The sequence below is a fragment of the Mercurialis annua genome, linkage group LG5, assembly GCF_937616625.2.
Source record: "Mercurialis annua linkage group LG5, ddMerAnnu1.2, whole genome shotgun sequence".
Lineage (NCBI taxonomy): Eukaryota > Viridiplantae > Streptophyta > Magnoliopsida > Malpighiales > Euphorbiaceae > Mercurialis > Mercurialis annua.
Genome location: NC_065574.1, coordinates 6,027,094 through 6,048,174, shown reverse-complemented (window position 1 = coordinate 6,048,174; position 21,081 = coordinate 6,027,094). Strand labels below are relative to the sequence as shown.

Genomic DNA, 21,081 nt, shown 5'->3' with positions numbered 1-21,081 from the left:
CTATCAAGTACATCATGTAGCATTATAAACCAATCATTTGATATATGACACGTGCTATGATTATTTATAACAATCAATTAATGAAAAGCATGTCTATTAATGATTATTTAAGTATGTTTTATTGAAAAAAAAGCAAAACTCATACGAAGGCCCCTCTACTTTACCATTTTTATTCGAGAGGCCCTTATCTTAAAGTTGATCACGTTTGAATCCTTGTACTTGGCAAAATCCAATTTTTACGCCCCTACTTGGACGGAATTTGGCAAGTGTACCTCACTTGCCGTTAAAGAGAGTACGAATAAGTAATCAATCAATTTTTATGCCACGCATGCAGCAAATGGATCCTAGTCAGATGTTAAATGGTGGGCCATGAACAAAAATCAGAGAAAAAATTTATTATTTCTTCCTCGATGATACAGTACAATAAATATGATCATTCATACAAAATTATGCAGATTCATGTATTTGCAGAGGAATGAAATCAAGAATAGCTTACACCAGTAACAATACAAATGGGTGCAGCATGCCTATTTCTTACAATTATAGCCAAGTATCATTCTTTGGTAAAACAATCGTAACTCGTAACTCGTAAGTGTAAGATTATGAGAGAAATTGTCCAAAACACTAACATTCTCAAAAATTCCATGGACCATATGAAACGCAGAGCATTTCCAACATCCTTCATCTCCATTGTACACAAAATGGCTGAGCTTCATATACAAAGAATTTTCTCAGCGGCAATTTATCAAACACTCGATAGGTATGCTGCAAAATCCACCATTGTTTGCAAACTGAAATTAAAAATTAATCACAGCATGAAACAAGAAACAAGAAACAAGAAACCAATTAGAATAAATGAAACAAAATAGTTGCAGAAAATTTAGTGTTGTTGTATGAAAGATGAAGCTGATAACAACACAAAACTTTATGAGTTTTTCAGACCCTAATCCCATCATAAAGATACAAGAGTATAGTTAAAACTTGATCGACATCGGCGGGATCGTCGAGGATTGAGAAGGTGAAAAGGCGGCGAGTGGCAGAGATTAAAAGTAGGAGAGGCACCGTATTTATGGGAGGTTTAACATAAGAGCTAGATTTTGTTTGATAATTGACAGGGCAGAGACATGCGACGAGCTACAGATGGCAGAGCCGGCGGTAGCAGCAGAAACGCCGAATCTAGATCGGTTTCAGGCACCATAAAAATGAGTTAGAGTCTGGTTTTCAGTTGGCAGAGGCGGCGGAGAGGTTGCAGAACCGTCGAGGATGGCGAAGGTGAAAAGGCGACGGAGAGGTTGCTGAACCGTCGAAGATGGCGAAGGTAAAAAGGCGACGGAGAGGTTGCTGAACCGTTGAAGATGGCGAAGGTAAAAAGGCGACGGAGAGGCGGAGTTTGGTTTTCAGTTTGTTACAAATATGTCGATTGAAAACTGAGTTTTGGAACAGATTAATAAAATTTTGGAGAAGATGGTAAAATATCAATTTCCTCCTTCAAATTTTCTTTTTTTATTTAAAGGGAATGGTGATGTGGCATTTTGTGTGGCATTATGTAATATTTTTTTTCAAAGTTAACGACCGTTCTCTTAGTTAACGGCAAGTGAGATACACTTGCCAAATTTTGTCCAAGTGAGTGCGTAAAAATTGGATTTTACACTACAAGAAAACAGGGCTTTAGCGACGGAATTTTCCGTCGCTAAAGCCCTCCTTTCCGTCGCAAAACAGCCTTTGCGACGGATTTGCGACGGATCGTATCCGTCGCAACATTTTTGGTCGCAAACAAAATTTGCGACCAAAAACGTGTCTGTGGCTAATTTTGCGACGGAACGGTCCGTCGCAAAAGCCACAACGTCCGTCGCAAATATGTCTCCAAACGATATGATTTGGAGACATATTTGCGACGGATTTTGTGGCTTTTGCGACGGATAATTCCGTCGCAAATGCCTCAGCCTTGCAGACGAAAGCTGAGGCATTTGCGACGGAATTATCCGTCGCAAATCAGCGACAGACAACATCCGTCGCCAATTCATCAGCTTTTTTCTCCAAAAGCTGATGAATTGGCGACGGAAAAATCCGTCGCAAATACCAAAGTGTCCGTCGCAAATTTCATTTTTTTTCGGCATTTTTCTGCCGTTTTATGCTATTTTTTTGCCGTTTTCCCTATCGTTTTAAATACAGTAAAACAATTCAATTATGAATTACAATCAATTAAAACTGACAAATAAATATATATATATATATATATATATATATATATATATATATAAGAGTATACATATAAACGTCAGAATATTAAAAAAACTGTATTACATGTTTGTAATAAAATAAACTAACACGACACTACAAAGCTGGTGTGTCGTCATCGTCTGGTGGGGTATGTGGGCGCTGTGGCCGATACTCTGCCGGAAGGTTAGGAATCATCCTGGCAATCTCCTCGCGTATCATCTGGGCCATGTTCGCAGCCTGCTGTTCCCGAGCCAGTCGCAGACCCTCCTGAATGCCGGCCTGCACACGGCGCTCGACCTCCTCGTCTGCCTGCTGCGACGTCCTAGAAGAGCTGCCTCGCTGCACCCTGCTGCTTGGCCCGGCGTACCTGCTGCTCGCAGAACCCAACCCGTACACGCGTTTCTTCTTGTTGACGCCCTCGATGTCTAGAAACACCTGGGTCTCGTCCACTGCAGCTGGGGTCGAGGAGCTACCCTCTCCGGTCTGAGGCTGTGTCGCAGCAGCAAGCCTCTCAGTGATGGCGTCCTACAAAACAATAAAAAAGATATCAGTTTAGTTTTCAAGCAACCAAAAATGCATAACATATTACAAAGTAAACCTAATTTCTAACGAAATTTCGACAGCATTTCCTCTGTAATATGAGCATCACCCATTTTTCAGGGAAGTCCTGCAAGCAAATTCCAGTATATAATCCAATAATAAACATGTTTAACAGCTAACCAACAAGCATTTTCAATCTAATAGATCATTTCCGAATTATTAAATTCAACTTACAGAATTACAAGTTTAATAAAAACTTACAGTCATATCCTGAGCCCGTTTGTCGACCGGCTTCTTGTCAGCCTTCGTGGAGTGAAGGCGAGTGTACAACTCCGTCGCACTCGGTTTCCGGCCAAGCTCCCTTTCCTAAAATAAAAAATACAATTCAATTAGTATCAAAATAAAATAAATATGTTATTTAAGTATTTTAATTACTGAATTTTAAAACAAACCATGACATCCATATGCTTCAGAGCAGAGCGAGATCCACCAGTATGGCGGACAGGTCCAGAACCGGCGCCCGCTGGCTCGCTCATCCGATTTGCTCGGGCGGTTTCTGACCTTTTTTTCTCTTTCTCTGAGTTCCAGAACGCGTAAAGCGAAATTTACAAACTCTTGGACGCGCTCCTCAAAACCAGGGTACAGCAACCCGCCCTGGAGCCGCCTATACATCCAACTTCGGTCTGTATCCATTTCTGTAGCACGGATAATTAGGAGGGTTTTCGCTCGAGAATAGCAAAGTCAATGTAATTGACTGCTTTAAAGGTGTGGACCTATCCCATTCGCAAAACTGGCTCCCCTTAACTCGGCCACGATATATGCCTAGCAACGGAGAAAAATATTCGGCAGCCTTCCGGCGTCGTTCTCCTTCAGTGCGATATTTAGTATATGCGCTGTAACGCTAATTATATATTCCACGAGGAATAAGCGTTACAAAACATATACTATACATCCACCCGGAGAACAAACGCTGGAAAACAACCAAATATTTTTCTACCGCTACCAGACATATATGGTTTTCGTGACCGAGTTACGGGAGGACCAGTTTTGCAAACTTTACAAACTGTACAATCCCGTGACGTTCAATCTCTTGAACACACGGGACGGGAACTCTAAGGCTAGGTTTGCGATTTTATTCGGTGGGAATAAAATCGAGATTTATTTATAGGTTGAATGTTGTAAATAAAATCCATTCCAACTAAAATAAATCAAAATAAGCAATAAAACCTACTTGTTGAAGGGCAGAACCGCAAAGAGAAGATGAAAAGCCCAGATAAGTCGGAACCACTATGCGCAGCGAGTGTCAGAGAATACAAACCTATCACATTTAAAAAACACGTATTATTATAATAATAAAAAATCTAATAAAAATTCGGCAGCACTTCCCCTAAAAATGAGCATCACCCATTTTTCAGGGAAGTCCTGCAAGCAAATCACAATACATTTTCAAAAATAATTACTAATTGATCAATCACAACCAACAATACCAACACCAATTATAACATTATAATTAATTATAATATTAAATAAATTAATCACACAATTAACCAATTTATATTTTAATTAAACTACAATTGAATTATTAACTTAAATTACAAATTTAATTAATATACATACTTTTATAATATAATTACCTAAATCTAACAATTAATATTAAATTAACACTTTAACTAACCAAAATATATAAATTATAATACTTAATTAAACAAAATTAAAGTAAATAATGAAAACCTCACTATGGCAGCGGGATGAAAGCAGTGGTAGCGGGAGGGAGGCGACGATAGCGAGTGGAGGAGGCGGTCTAAAACCGAAATAATTTAACCTAATTTGAATATAAATTACAAAACATAAAATTAATATAAATTAATTTAACCTAAAATAGAAAATTAACCTAAAAACTAATAGAATTTACATTAATTTAACAAAAAATTAACCAAAATCAGAAAATTAATCTAATTTAAACCTAAAACATAAAATTGAAATCATTAAATTAACCCTAAAACTGAAAATTAACAATAAAGTAATCTAATTTAACCTAAAATATAAAAAAATAACCACAAAACTAATATAGTTTACATTAAATTAACAAAAAATTGATCTAAAACAGAAAATTAAAATCATTACACTAACCCTAAAACTGAAAATTAAGCATAACGAATCTAATTAAACCTAAACTAATCTATTTTTTCAATAATAAACCTATTTATTAAACTAATTAACTAAACTAATAAAATTAATAACAATTACTAATTTCATTAACTAGCTTACCGGAAATGGGGAGGAGAGGAATCGACGGCGACGGCAGCGGTTGGAGGAGGAGCTATTGGCCGGCGACGGCAGCGGCTGGATCCAGAGGAGCAGCGGTGAGGAGCAACGGAAATGGATGACGGCAGTTGATGAAGAACGGCTGGCGGAGGTGGACGGCGCGCGGGTGAAGAGGGAACGGCGAGGAGGTGGACGGCGAGGTGGTGAACGCTGCGAGGAGGTGGACGGCGTTTTTCTGATTGATTAAACAAAATGGGGAAAATAGGTCAGGCGTTTCATTTATCACGATAATTAGCGACGGATTGTGAAATCCGTCGCTAATTGTTGTGATAAATGAAACGCTGCGTTTAGTCATCTGCATTAGCGACGGATATTTTATTTCCGTCGCTAAATCAGATGACTAAACACAGCGTTTTGTAATTTCGGCCAATTAGCGACGGATTTCACAATCCGTCGCAAATTTTGGCCAAAAAAAATTGGCGGCATCAGATCCCGCCATTTTAGCGACCATTTAGCGACGGTATTTCCGTCGCAAAAATGGCGGGCACACTCCCGCCAAGAAGTTAGAGGAAATTGCGACGGATTGTTAGTCCGTCGTGGAATCCGTCGCAAAAATGGCAAATTAGCGACGGAAATGTTGTCCGTCGCAAATGTCCGTCGCTAATTTGCTGTTTTCTAATAGTGTTACCAGGTATAAGGATCCAAACGTGAACAACTTTGGAGTAGGGGTCTCTCGAATAAAAACGGTAAAGTAGAGGGGTCTCCGTATGAGTTTTGCCAAAAAAAAAAGACCCATATCAATAATTAGGGCATGTGGTAGTGGTACGTAATATATCGAATTTCATAGGCTAAACCTATCTAAAGACCTTTGTATTATATCATTTTTGTTCAAAAAGCCCTTATACTATTTTTTTGTTTTTCAGGTCCCTGTACTTGGCAAAATTTCGATTTTCAGGTCCTTTTTTTTTTATACAAAAGATAGGCCAAGGCCAAAGGAATCAGTAGTTCCTACACATCCTGGGGATGGAAACACCAGCGATATCTTCTAACATAATGCAGGTAATACCCGTCGGAGGGGAGGCGAAGAGAGACAATCCGAGGGGGAGGGATATACCATGGTTCGCCATCCAATCAGCGCAACAATTTCCTTCTCTATACGTATGACATATAATCACGTTCCAATCCCTCTTGAGGGTAGCTCAGATAGCATTGAGAAGATTAGTGCTAGCGTTAATGTGATGAACGTTACCAGAGAGGGCATCGACAACAAGTTTACTGTCCATCTCAAGGATAACTGCTCTATAACCTTTCGACCAAGCAATTTCGAGACCATCGAGGGCACCCCAAAGCTCAGCTTGGAGAACCGAGCAGCTGCCAATAAAACGACTGTAACCAAACTCCCAATTCCCATCTTTGTTGCGAGCGATGCCACCCGAAGAGGCGATGCAATTTGGAGACTTCATAGCTCCGTCAGAATTAATCTTAATCCAGTCAGAGGGGGGCGGAGACCAGCCAATAAGGCAGGACTTACGAGGAGCAGCAACTGAGTTTGAAATCTCAATAAATTGCTGGGCTTGCAACGTGAAGCTCAACATAGACCTAACAGAATGAATAATCTCATTTTCGATTTTCAGGTCCTTTTGAGGGACTGGAGGAACAAAAAAATTGTAAGTAGAGGGATTAGAGAAAATTAAAAAAGGACTTGAAAATCAAAAATTATGTAAGTAGAGGGACTTGAAGAATAAAAAAAATCGTATAAGGGCTTTTTAAATAAAATGATATAGTACAAGAGCCTCTAAATGGGTTTAGCCAAATTCTTGATATTATAGTGAGCATTCATCATGTGTGATTCATGTTACTTCAAGATAGAGGTTCTCATGTTGGGCTGGAATTAGCATAAGGTCACATGACTCCCATCACCCTATTGAAGTTAGAGATTAATTATTCTTTTCGATTTTTCTAGGAAAAAGTTCATAAGAACTAAAAAAGATTCCACAACTAAACACTAGCTCCCAGTGTTTTTTTTTTTTCAATAATCTATCCTTGCCAAAAAGTTAGCTGGAAGAGAAATGGCCGGAAATCAAAATCAAGAACCAATGTTAGATGTGATAACGATGTAGTTTCTATTATGTAGCTATTGTATTTGATTCCTACTCTAATTCTTGTAGTATATACAATTGTGTAAAACTCTGCTTCTAGAGTTTCAGCTGTGTATATATATACACTTGTAATGTGCTGTGCATTCAATACAATGAGATTATCTTCCTCATTATAATCCTTTCATGGTATCAGAGCTGCTGCTTCAATAGCACGATTACCATGGCTCTCACCACACTAAATTCTTCACAAAACATTCCTTCCTTACCAAACACAGCACAAAATCTACCCATCAAACTTAACTCTTCCAATTATTTATTATGGAAAGCTCAACTTATGCCTTTACTTCACACCTATGACCTAGCCGCACACATCAATGAGGACTCATCGCCTCCTGATGTTGTTACTGCCACAGGGGATCCAAATCCTCTATATCAATCTTGGTTCCGACGTGATCAACTCGTTCTAAGCTGGATCATTGGATCAATTTCTGAGACGTTCATTCCTCAGATTGTCAACACCACTATTGCTAAAGACGCGTGGAAGAAGTTATCCACATCTTACGCTTCTGGCTCCAAAGCCCAAGTTCGTCAAATTAAAGCGAATTTCTTTCGGTTATCTAAAGAACCCACCGAAACAGTTGCCCAATATGCCCAACGTGGCAAAGGGATGTTTGATCAATTAGCTGCTCTTGGGAGCCCCATGACCGACGATGATTTGGTACAAGTTTTATCCAATGGGTTGGATTCTCATTATCGCCCATTCTTGCGATCTCTAGAGAGTCGCTTATCCTTTGTCACCTTTGATGATTTGTATGGATTACTTCTTAGTGAAGAATCAAGTATTCTTGCCGAACAAAGCCGTAATCAACCTACTGCATTCACAGCTTCAGTTAACAGCCCCACCAATTCATACCGTGGGCGAGGAGGACGCTCTCGCGGACGTGGACGTGGCTTTCGTCCTAATAATTATAGTATGCAATATTCCCCTAACCGATCTCAGAATAATACTGCTGGACGTGGTAATGATTTTTCCACCACCCGATCAGTTCCCACATGCTTTAATTGCAATGGTTTTGGCCACACCTTTCGTACGTGTTCTTCGCCAAATTACTCTTCAGATAACAGGACTGTTTTCAATCCCTCTCTGCCACCGCAACAGCCACACTTCAACCACAGACCCTATGGTAATTATGCTTCTCCCCATCCACAAACACCCCCTCCACCCCAACAACAGAATTGGATCATGGACACTGGAGCAACTCATCATTTAACACCGGAACTTGAAAATCTGACAATCCGTTCTGATTTTCAAGGCACCGATGATGTTAAGGTCGGCAATGGTAATTCTCTTTCTATTAAACATCTTGGTTCTTCTATTTGTCAATCTAAAGGTTCTACTTTTCAATTGCAGGATGTTCTTCATGTTCCTGAAATCAGTCATAATTTATTATCTATTTCTTCTTTCACTAAGACTAACAATGTTTCCGTTGAATTTTTTCCTTCCTATTTCGAGGTCAAGGATATCCACACGAGGGATTTGCTGCTTACCGGACCGATTGATAGTGGCTTATACTCTCTAACCTTGCAGCCAATACTAAATAGATCACCAAAGCTTGCTTTATCAAGTTCTATTTCTACTTGGCATCAACGTTTAGGGCATGCTAATTTTCGCACTGTTAGCAATCTTTTATCTGCTTTGCGCATTCCTTTTCAGTCTCAAAAACATATAGGCTTGTGTCATGCTTGTAGTACAAGCAAATCTCATAAATTACCCTTTGTTAGGTCTAGTTATTCTTCGCAGGGTCCTTTAGACATTATTTATTCTGATGTATGGGGACCTTCCCCGGTACCTTCTATTGATGGATTTAAATATTATGTTATTTTTATTGATAATTTCAGTCGTTATTCATGGATTTATTTTTTGCATAAGAAATCTGATGTGCTTAATACATTCATTAAGTTTCGCAATGTTGTGGAGAAATTTTTTGGTCGACCCATTAAAACCTTCCATTCAGATTTAGGAGGCGAATTTGTAGCTCTTAACGCATATTTTTCTGATAATGGTATTATTCATCGGAGTTCATGCCCACATACTCCTGAACAAAATGGAACTGCTGAGCGTAAACACCGCCACATTGTTGAAACAGGACTTTCTTTACTACATCATTCTCATGTTCCTAAATCTTATTGGACTTATGCCTTTGATGTTGCTGTTCATGTTATTAATCGTTTACCTACGCCTGTGCTTCATAATATTTCTCCTTATTCAAAATTGCTCGAAAAAAACACCTGATTATAATGAATTAAAAGTTTTTGGTTGTTTGTGCTATCCTTGGCTTCGTCCCTATGCCCCAAATAAACTTGCTCCACGTTCTACTTCTTGTGTTTTTCTTGGATATAGTAAACTTCACAAAGGTTATTATTGCCTCAATTTATCTACTTCAAAAGTTCTGGTCTCACGCCATGTTTCTTTTGATGAACAGGTATTTCCATTTGCCGATCCCGTTGCTCCTCTCCGTGATCCACACAACACCACTCCTGCAACCATCATATTGCCTACACTACAAAACTTATCTCACTCACCAGCCTCCATACCCATTACACCAGCCCCTACTGTCAGCCCACCAAATTCAACAACACCACCTGCCTCAGACCTTCCATCTCCCACACCACCATCACTATCCACAACCAATATTCCTGCATTACCACAGTCCAGCCATTCTCCTCCGAAACCTACTACTTATGATCGTATTGTGACTCGTTCACAAACAGGGAACTTAAAACCCAAAATTTTCTCAGCTTTATTTACTGAGACTGAACCTTCCTCATATACTCAGGCCATTCGCAGCACTCATTGGCGCGCTGCCATGGATGAAGAGATTAATGCTCTTCTAGCCAATCATACATGGGAACTTGTACCTCGCTTACCCACTCAAAATATCATCGGCAACAAATGGGTATTTCGTATCAAGAGAAAGTCTGATGGTACCCTTGATAGATACAAAGCTCGTTTGGTGGCGAAAGGATTTCATCAACGGCCGGGAGTTGACTTTCGTGACACATACAGTCCGGTAATTAAACCCTCTACTATTCGTTTGGTCCTGTCATTGGCTATTTCGCAATCTTGGAACATTCATCAACTAGACGTGTCCAATGCCTTTTTACACGGCAAACTTGATGAAGAAGTATTTATGGCTCAACCACAAGGTTACATCAGTTCAGTTTTTCCGGATCATGTGTGCAAACTTCATAAATCTCTATATGGTTTGAAGCAGGCACCTCGGCAATGGTTTCTTTGTCTTACTGCAGCTCTACGACAATTGGGTTTCATTCACTCTAAAACTGACACCTCCTTGTACTTACTCAACAAGGAAGGTATTAAGGCCTATTGTTTGATATATGTTGATGACATTATTCTCACGGGCAACAATACTTCTCATTTGCAATCTATTATTACTTCGCTTAGTGCTCAGTTTGCTCTTAAAAATTTGGGACGCTTGAGCTACTTTCTTGGAGTTGAGGCAACTTGGCTTCCATCGGGTCTATTGTTAACTCAGCGCAAGTACATTTCAGATTTATTGACAAAAGCTAACATGTCTACTGCAAGTACTGTTAGCACACCATCCAGCCCGCAGGTCCGCCTCTCCAACACCGGCAGCTCACCATATGTTGATTCCACGTTATATCGCATGCTTGTTGGAGGTTTACAGTATTTGAATTTGACTCGTCCTGACATTTCATATTCAGTTAATAAGGTGGCTCAATTTATGCATTGTCCGCTGGAAACTCATTGGCAAGCGGTTAAACGTATTTTGAGATATCTCCAATCCACTAAGAATTCCGGTATCTTACTTCGGCCTTCTGATACCACCACACTTACAGCATACTCCGACTCAGATTGGGCGGGCTCCCTTGACGACCGGCGTTCTACATCAGGTTTCTGTCTATTTGTTGGCTGTAATATTATCTCTTGGGGCTCACGAAAGCAACGCACTGTTGCTCGTTCATCTACCGAAGCTGAATACCGTTCTTTGGCTTCCACGGTCACAGAACTTGTATGGATTCAGTCCTTATTGACTGAACTCGGTTATGTGACTACTACACCGCCAATACTATGGTGTGATAATCTCAGTGCTACTTACTTAACGACTACACCAATCTTTCACTCTCGGTCTCGTCATTTGGAAATTGATTTTCACTTTGTCCGGGAATTGATTGCGGACAAAAAGCTGCAAGTGAAATACATCTCTTCTCATGATCAAATAGCCGATGTGCTAACCAAACCATTACACAAATCTCGGTTTCAACTATTACGGGACAAATTGACTCTTTGTTCACACGATGATCAATTTGCGGGAGGGTGATAACGATGTAGTTTCTATTATGTAGCTATTGTATTTGATTCCTACTCTAATTCTTGTAGTATATACAATTGTGTAAAACTCTGCTTCTAGAGTTTCAGCTGTGTATATATATACACTTGTAATGTGCTGTGCATTCAATACAATGAGATTATCTTCCTCATTATAATCCTTTCAAGATGATTATAGTGAAGAAGCAATGGTTAGAGGACAAGCTGAAATATGGAACTGCATATTCGGCTATGTGCAAGGCATGGCATTAACGTGCGTAGTTCAACTAGGCATTCCTGATATTATCAACTCTCACGGCCGCCCTCTCTCCATATCTTCCATTGTAGAACACATTAATCACCCTTCCTTAAACTCCGATCGCCTCTCGCGAATCATGACATTTCTAGCTCGTAAACGTATTTTCACTGCCAAACCGGACCCCGAAACTACTACTATTTTATACGGGCTCACAAACTCATCGAAATGGCTACTACGCGATTCGAAGACGAGCCTTGCGCCTATGGCGCTCCTGCAAACTACTCCAATCATGCGATCACCTTGGCAATATCTTACTGACATTGTCAAAGAAGAAGGAACCAGTGCGTTTGCAAAATCTAACGGTTTAGATTTGTATGATCTTATTGCAGTGAATCCGGAGTTTAATGGTTTATTCAGTTCAGCTATGGATTCTTCATCCATGGTTACTTTAGAAGCTGTGAAGAGCTGCTATAAAGACGGGTTCGTTGGAATTAATTCTATTGTGGATGTAGCTGGCGGGACTGGTGCTATGATTGGTGAGATTGTGAAGGAACATCCGCATATTAAAGGTATTAATTTTGATCTTCCACATGTGGTGGCTGTAGCACCTGAGTACGCCGGAGTCACCCATGTTGGCGGGGATATGTTTACAAGCATTCCTCCGGCGGATGCCCTTATCTTGAAGGTAAGCTATTACATTACATTTATAGGCTAAATGGTAAATTACAATAAAACCATAAATTTTAATATATATTTTTTTGAGAATAAATTTTAATAAATTTTATAATTTTTATATTACTCTTTACAATATAATTTGAATTATCGTTTAAATAATTTGATCAATCCATATTGATGAACACACCATAATCAATTTTACTGTAACTTATGTTTTTTAGTTCGTACTTTCAGTATTAATATTGACTGGTTGAATTTTAAAAAGTTCATAGTTTTAATTGTAAAAATTTATAATTTATATTACAATTATAAAATGTTTTACTTTTGTTGTATTTAAGGTTATTTAATTTTGATAGACACTAAATTTTTATACTATTTCATTTCGATAAACATAATTTGATTTATTTTAATTTAGTGATAAAATCTTCATTTTGAGAAAGTTTAATCTCATTTCAAAATAAATATTGCATAGGTGGAAAATAACATAAACAACTTAAATAAAATTTTATGAAAGTTCAGTGATGGATGACCACATGTAAGCTGAAATCAAAGGTTTAATATATAGTGTGCCCCCTAAATTTATACCCTCTTATCTATCTAACTCTTAAATTCAATGTCTCACCTATCGAATCACTGAACTTGTCAAACAATCCTATTTAACCGCTGAAATTGATAAATAAGTAAACATTTAATCCCTCGGTGTCCACCTATCACTTGAAATACTCTAAAAACAGTGTACATAGTAGGGTGGGCAAAAAAAATCGATCAAATCGATTAACCAAACCGAACCAAAAAATTTGATTAACCAATTTAAGAGTTTAGGTTTAGCTTTAGATTCTTAATTTTTACGGTTAATGGTTTAGGTTTAGGTTTTGGAGTTTTAAAAACCGCGGTTAACTGGTTAACTGGTTTATAAATAATATGTATTTTTATAAATTATATATATATATGTATGTATATATATATTGAAAGAATTTTATTTTTTTAGTAAAATATTAATTTACCTAATGAAGTAGGAATATATTAGATTTATATTTTAATAATTAAATAGAATAGAAATTAAAGTTTAATTATTAGACTTCTTTTAAAATTTTATCAGTAAATGTTCTCTTTTATGTATCTAATTGTTTTAACGTTACATAGTTAAAAACCGCAAAACCGAAAAACCAAACGATTTTGAATAGTTAACCTATTTAATGGTTAACCGTTTAAAATTTTAGGTTTAGGTATAAGTTTAAAAACCGTACTATTATGGACCAGTTTATAAATTACCCTCGTGAACCGGTTAACCGGTTCATGCCCACCCTTAGTACGGAGGGATTGCATATTTACTTACTTATCAAGTTCAGGGGTCAAATAGAATTATTTAACAAGTCCAGACGTTCAATAAGTGAGACCTTAATTTTAAGAGTTAGATAGATAAAAGGATATAAGTTCAGAGATCAAATTATATATTAAGCTGAAATTAAATACTCCCTTTGTTCCATTTTAATTGAGAAAATTTCCATTGCACATTGTTTAAAAAAATTTAGTAACTTTATTTTTATATCCTTATATTATATTAAATTTTTCACCACTTTTTAGAAAAATATTTTTAAAATACATTAATTGATGAGGATAAAAGAAGAAAAGTGGTGTGAAAAATATTATATAAATAGAAGTTTTCAAAGAAAATGGGACACTCAAAAAAGAAAATTTGGTCAATTAGAATGGGACGTAAGAAGTATATAACTTCTCGTTGCAAGAAAATTAAATTTAGTCATCAAATTAAAACAAATCCAAATAGCACGACCACAAAATGAAATGCTATAAAAATTCGTTGACTTTTAAATTTAATTTTATCATGTATCTAAGCCTACATTGTAAGTGTGAAATGCACAATGTGACATTAAGTTTCAAAAATAGACATATAAATATTAAAGATTATAGTATTTATTGTTATTTTTGGTGGAATGTAGTGGGTATTGCACAACTGGAACGATGAAGAATGCATCAAAATCTTGAAAAATTGCCGAAAAGCTATAAAGGAGAAAACTGGAAAGCTCATAATAATAGAAGCAGTGTTAAAGGCAGAAGGAGATGGGCTATTGGATGACATGGCATTCACATTTGATTTAACGATGATGGTTTTATGCAATGCTAAGGAAAGAAATGAAGCTGATTGGAAAAAACTGCTCGAACAAGGAGACTTTACTACCTATAAAATTATTCAAATTCCAGCCTTATTATCCATCATCGAAGCTTACCCACAATAATAATGTGTGCATTAATGATAGGGTATTCGATCGTAAGTTCCGGAAATTAGGAGTCGAATTCTATATCGCACGATTTATAGAAATTTATGGAGCAAGTCTAGATTAGAATTTTCCTGATATATATATGTGTTCTTCATACATATACATATGTATGTATTCATCCCAAGTTTACCTTGTTCACTCTGGAATTCTGTTTTATGCAATATCATATGCAGTTTGTTCTAGTTAGCACGGATTAAAGGTGTAACTGAATCTAGTCAGATTGAGTTATTTTAGATCTAACCCACTTGACTCTATTGATTAAAAATTCTATCGAATTTTATTGTAGGAATTGAAAACTCAAATTTGGTATGAGAGTTGAAAAGGGGGTTTTCATTTGATGTTATATGAGTACATATATTTATAGAAAATAAAGATAAAATTAAATAAAGTCAATCAGTCTCGTGAATTATTGCTATTCGAACTCATTTTGTTAATTGATTTCAACGGTTAGAAATTGATTCAATAATAGATTAGATTAGTCCGAACTTGACTTCATTCTATTAGCATCAAATTAATTTTTAATATTCTTTGAATTAACTTTAAATAATTTGTGAGTCTACTTTTTTTTTTTTATCAAATCCTAACAAGGATAATTAATGCTAAATATATTGAATTCTTATCCTTTTAATTTTATAAACTTGAGGTTCTTCCGTCATAAAATATTAATAGTGTCAAGTCAGATAAAAAACCGATCAAAGGGTTTACTTTCATAAAAATTAAAGTGCCGAGACAAAATTCAAGACCCAAGACCCATCCAAGTCAGCAATCGTTAACCAAGTCATTTGCTTACATGTTGGAATTTGTTTCCAACTTGGATTGTTTAAAGAGAAGTTTGTTAGTTTAATAGAGATTGGCCACACGCGCACTTCAATCCGTTAAAAAGGGACCAATTTAAGAAAGGTCTAATCACTTAAAAACCCCTCACTTTTAAACTTTTTTTTAATTCCACCCCGACGTTGAAAATTTGTCAATTTTACCCATTTTTAAATTTTCCGTTTTCAATTGTACCCCAATATTTTAATTTTTGTTAATTTTTTTACTTAAATGATGAAAGCATTCAATTAATTAAGTCTAAACATGAAATTAAATTCTTTTTTATTCAAAAAAATACAAATAAGTCCTTTATTTTTAAAAACTAACTAAAAACCATAATCAAATTAACACTAATTTAAATTCTTAATTAATTTAACTAAATTTAAATAAATTTTAAAAATATACAATCAATATATGCGAGACATGGAGAATGTTTTAAACAAATTTTCAAACGCAAAAAACGTTAATTTAATTTTTCAGGGTACAATTGAAACACAAAAATACAAAATAGGGTAAAATTGACAAATTTTCAACGCCAGGGTATGATTGAAAAGGGGCTAAAAGGTCGGGGTTTTTTAAGACATTGGGCCTTTAAGAAAATATAGTAAGTTTTGGGACTCAAATGAGCACAAATAAATTGTGAAGGAGCATATAATTTTAAAACGTGTAGTACAAAAAAAACATGGTCAAATCCATCTTTAGGTCCCTTTTTTTAAACTTTCTTGATCTTGTTCTTTTTATATTTTTTCTAAGGGAAATTACAAAAAAAAAAAACCCAACCTTTCATGGAAAAGACAAGTTAAACCCTATGGTAAAATTTGGTGCAAAACAAACCTTAATCTTTTAAAAAGTTCCAAAACAAACACTCCATCTCTAAAGGTGTTAAATAAATAAAGAAAAGAGGCTAATTTGATTCCTAAACTTTAAAAATTGACTAAACAATTAAAAATCTTATTATTTTTTACAAATAAGTCCGATATTTTTAAAAAATAAATAAATTTTATTTTACAATTTTTTTAAAAATAAAGTAAAAATTATATTATTCATATAATAAAAAAATTAAAATAATTTTTTTCTATATTTTAATTTTATAATTAACTTAAATAGATAATTGAAACATGCGATATTTATCATATATTTAATAAATAATTGAATAGCTATACATATAAATATTATTATTATACAACAATGAAAAACAATCTACAATTAATTTTTAAAATTTAAAGTACTTAAATTAATGAAGATGATGCAAAAAATATATAAAATTTAATAAATTTCTGAATCGATTATATAAAAAAAATGAAAAGATTAATTATATCATTATTTTAATAGTATTATTATGTAAAAAATAATAATTTTTTTACTATATCTATTAGATTAAGTATACATAAATGAAAATAGGTCATCTTTTTATACAAATATGAAACATATTAAAAATACTAATGATCGCTTCGACTGATTAATCTGATTTTTTTTAAAATAATGATTATAAGGATATACAAATGAGATTTAGGTATACAAATAATATTTGAAATTAATTAGCTTTTATGTCAATCAGGTATTTATTTTTTTATATATATAATCAATTCATAAATTTATAAAATTTTAGAATTTTTTATCACCTTCTTCACTAATATCGCATATTTTAAATTTATAAAAATAATTATATTAATTTTTTACTGTTATATAACAAAAATTACATGCATATTTATTGATTTATTTTTTAAAAATTATATAAGTTGTGCCATAAAATTATGTATTTATGTAAATTATATAATTAAAATATAGAAAAATATGATTTTATGTTTAATTTTTTAATATAAGAATAAAATAATTTTACTTTATTTTTAAAAAATTAGTATATAATAAAAAAGTTTACTTTTTAATCTTTTAAAAAATATCAAGCTTATTTGTAAAAATAATAAGATTTTTAATTATTTAGTCAATTTTTAAAGTTTAAGAACCAAATTATCCCTTTTTCTTTATTTATTTAACACCGTTAGAGATGTAGGGTTTGTTTTGTGTAATAACCCGGAATTTTGAAATATTAAATTAAGCTATATGTCATAATTTGGACGATCGGAATTATAAGTAGTGATATTTAAATTTAAATGGAGAATTTAAATACTTGGAGAAATCTATAAAAATATTGGAATCATATTTGGAAATTTTTGGATAAGTAAAATAAAACAATAATTCTGGAACGACGAACTTCTAAAAATCATATCTTTCTATTCCGACATCGGAATTCGATGATCCATTTATCAAATCGAAGATATCGACGTCTTCTTCAATATCATAAATTTTACATAAAATCTGAATGAGAAACAGTGCAGAAATTTAAAGAACAGTGCAGCTCAAATTGAACCGTGATAGGAGTAAAATTACTCCTATATTACCGTTGTTTTACGAGTTATTTACGTGTGTTTAGTGATCGTTTTTGTGCATATTAGGTCTCATTTCTTTGTTGAGCGTTTCAGGTACTACCACGTAGATTTCACGGGGTTTCGAACCTAATCGGAGCAATAAGGTGAAGTTTAAGCAAGACCGGAGTTGGATAGGCATGTCGAGTTAGTTTCAGAGCTGTTTTTGAGATTTTGCCTGAGGGAAGATGGAAGGCACGATGGAAGCAACGTGCCTCGCATCGTGCCCCTAGTTTTATTCATGTTTGGTGGAAGGCGAGATGGAAGGCACGATGGTAGCATCGTGCCTCGCATCGTGCCTCTGTTTGTTTTCTTACTTGAAGAGGAGGCGAGATGGAAGGCACGATGGTAGCATCGTGCCTCGCATCGTGCCTTAGGAAAATTTATGCTGAGATTTTAAGGCACGATGGAATCAACGCGCCTCGCAACGCGCCTAACTGCTGAGTTGTCTAAAGTTACGTTTTGACCCCGATCTTTCATTCCGATTCTAAAATTATGAAGGGGCGACTTTGGGATTTCACCAAAATACGAATTTGAGGCTGACAACGGGTATATATAGTGGTGTTTACAACCAAATTAGGGCTGTCTTAGTTCGACCACCATTGTATTAGACTAAAAACAATAGATTAGCTTTATTTCAGTATTAGTTCATCGTTCTTCGATTTGATTACTTTTTGAGCTGGATTTTATTCTTCGATATTATATTGGGATTTTTATGCGATTAAGGTACGATAATTCAGAGAGATCTTTTTCATTGTTTATCTTATCAATTATGAATTTTATATATTATATTGTTGGTTTATCTTTGATCATGAGTAACTAAACCCATCGTCGGGGATTATTGATTGAATTTATGCTTTATTAATTAATTGGTTTATTGGGTTTTTGTTATAATTGCGTATTAATTACTGTTCTTAATGCTTAGTTTAATTTGATCACTTAAACTATTGGCTTGTGTTTTAATTGTAACTTGAGAGAGTTGAATTGAAATAGACCGTGTAATCGATAACACAGGAGTTAACAACACGAGAGTGAATTAGCGAATGTGTGTTCTTTAGGTTTGCTTAACAAACATCGATCAATTAATTATTTAGGTTAATTATAACACGAGAGTGAGTAGTTGCCTATTAATTGTTTAATTGACTGTTTTTGCCTGTAGCGGCTTGAGAGAGAGAGCTATAGGTGCCTTAGATCAGCCTGAACCGCAATTTGATAACGAAATCCATAAACCATGAGATTAATGGCATAAAGTAGATTAATAATCCCTGATCTTTCTCATTATTGTTTAAATCCTCTTTAATTTACAGCCTCAGTTTACTTTATTCTTTAATTGTTTAATCTAGCTTTTAAATTTACATACTTCAATCCAAATTATCCTTTTAACTATCCGAATCGAGTCTCCTAATTGGTTGTCTTTAGTAGCTTTCTTTGTGGGTACGATATCCGGACTTCACAGTCTGTATTACGAGTTGACACTGTACGCTTGCAGTATTTTGCCAACAAGTTTTTGGCGCCGTTGCCGGGGAAAGCATATCTTTAACAACTAAGTTAGGATAGCTTGGCTTGTTTTAGTTTTTATTTTTTTTCTTGTTTTACGCCGTGGGTATTTGTTGATTTATCTCCAGGTACTTTTTCTATGGTGTACTTATTTAAAAAAGCATAATGGCTTGGGACCAGAATTGTGTGGTTTGTGGGAGTTTCTATCACACTGAGGCTGAATGTCCAATACTTTATCCAACTTCAAATGAACATGTCAACTTTGTGGGTGGTCAATGTCAAGCTAGTGATCCTTATTCCAACACGTATAATTTGGGATGTGACAACCATCAAAATTATGGGTGGAACAACAATTGGGATAACATCCAAACATATCAAGACCAATGGAACTCTGATTTCAACTTTGGGGATGACCTGCAGTATTCATATGAGACTGAACAGCAGAGAGAGCTGAAAGAGTCTCTCCATACCAAGTTTGATAAAATGATGGAGATGATGATGAAGAATGATGCTGAGACGCAGAAAACATTGAGGAATCATGCTGCCACTATCCACAATCTTGAGTTGCAGAATCATCAGATGGCCCAAGCACTGGACACTCGAAATCAAGGGGGTTTACCATCCACTACTGAGGTAAATCCAAAAGAACAAGCCATGGACATGGAGTTGGAGTTGGAAAGTGACAAGGCATTAGTGGAACGTCATTCCATAAAAGTGTCTGCAGAGGACGAGAAAGAACAGTGTGAGGGTAGTAAGCTTGAAGCTTCAGTTCCTGACCCACTTACTTTTTCCATGAGCTTCAATGAGGAAAGTGGGGAGGAGTTTGGTATTACAGTACTCTATGAGGAAATCAACAAAACCTTTGACTACAGGGATCCATTCTTGGAAGGGTTTGATTCCGAGTATGACGGAAATAATATCAAACATATGAATATGCTTAACACTCCTCCTGTTTTTTATTACAAGGATAATGAATACTCTGTATTATCTGATTTATATTTGAAGAAGCCAACAAAGGAAAAGAGGGAAAAGATGCTACCAAGACGGCTTCCTCATGTTAGGTTTTATTATTAGCAACCTTACGCGAAGAGTCTAGCTTTGGACTCTAACTAAAGCGCGCTTGGGAGGCAATCCCAAGGGTATCTTTCTCTTCACCCTTTGCACTTTTATGTTTCAGTCATGTTTTTATTTTTATTTCATTGCATTGGGGACAATGCATGAACTAGTGTGAGGGTGGGGAAAACATTTTGTTTTTGTGTTGTGTCTTGTTTTATGTCTTGTCTTTATTTTGTGTCTTGTTTTTATTTTACGTCTATATTAGTCTATGGTTGTGAACCCTTGTTTTTGGTTTATCTACTCATGTTTGATGTTTGTTTAGTCCTAAATAGCCTAAGGATAATTGTTATGTCAATGATTTCAGAATTATTAGCATGTTTCTTTCCCCTACGTGATGAATAAGTTAAATGTGATTTTAATTGTTGACAACAATTGGAGAATGTAGTTAAGTGTTTCGTACTTGATTTTGACGACATGGGTCACTGCGACTAGGGTGAAAATTTGAGTTTAATGAAATGCTTGTAATTTGATGATTGTTGTGAAATCTGGCATGTAAATTAAGATTGAGCTACGGTGCAAACTGTTG

General features: G+C 35.4%; 2 protein-coding genes, 1 long non-coding RNA gene and 1 other non-coding gene across 4 annotated transcripts; 1 reads left to right on the top strand and 3 right to left on the bottom strand.

Annotated features, from left to right (window-relative positions):
- Positions 1–876: 876 nt before the first annotated feature.
- On the bottom strand, positions 877–961 carry LOC126685251 (small nucleolar RNA snoR97). The gene has a single exon (XR_007643362.1). It is a non-coding gene; the product is annotated as a small nucleolar RNA snoR97 (small nucleolar RNA).
- Positions 962–2,334: 1,373 nt separating this feature from the next.
- LOC126681360 (uncharacterized) lies at positions 2,335–3,348 on the bottom strand. Its single transcript, XM_050376904.2, has 3 exons — positions 3,213–3,348; positions 3,022–3,126; positions 2,335–2,745 (listed from the first exon to the last, which is right to left on the bottom strand). The coding sequence occupies exons 1-3, from the start codon at positions 3,294–3,296 to the stop codon at positions 2,335–2,337; spliced, it is 600 nt and encodes a 199-aa protein (XP_050232861.1). The 5' UTR covers positions 3,297–3,348.
- A 9-nt stretch (positions 3,349–3,357) lies between these two features.
- LOC126682713 (uncharacterized) lies at positions 3,358–4,546 on the bottom strand. Its single transcript, XR_007641493.2, has 3 exons — positions 4,492–4,546; positions 3,992–4,078; positions 3,358–3,455 (listed from the first exon to the last, which is right to left on the bottom strand). It is a non-coding gene; the product is annotated as an uncharacterized LOC126682713 (long non-coding RNA).
- Positions 4,547–11,668: 7,122 nt separating this feature from the next.
- On the top strand, positions 11,669–14,888 carry LOC126683463 ((R,S)-reticuline 7-O-methyltransferase-like). The gene is made up of 2 exons (XM_050379369.1): positions 11,669–12,419; positions 14,368–14,888. Exons 1-2 carry the CDS (start codon positions 11,685–11,687, stop codon positions 14,662–14,664), a joined length of 1,032 nt encoding a protein of 343 aa, XP_050235326.1. The 5' UTR covers positions 11,669–11,684; the 3' UTR covers positions 14,665–14,888.
- The last annotated feature ends 6,193 nt before the right edge of the window (positions 14,889–21,081 follow it).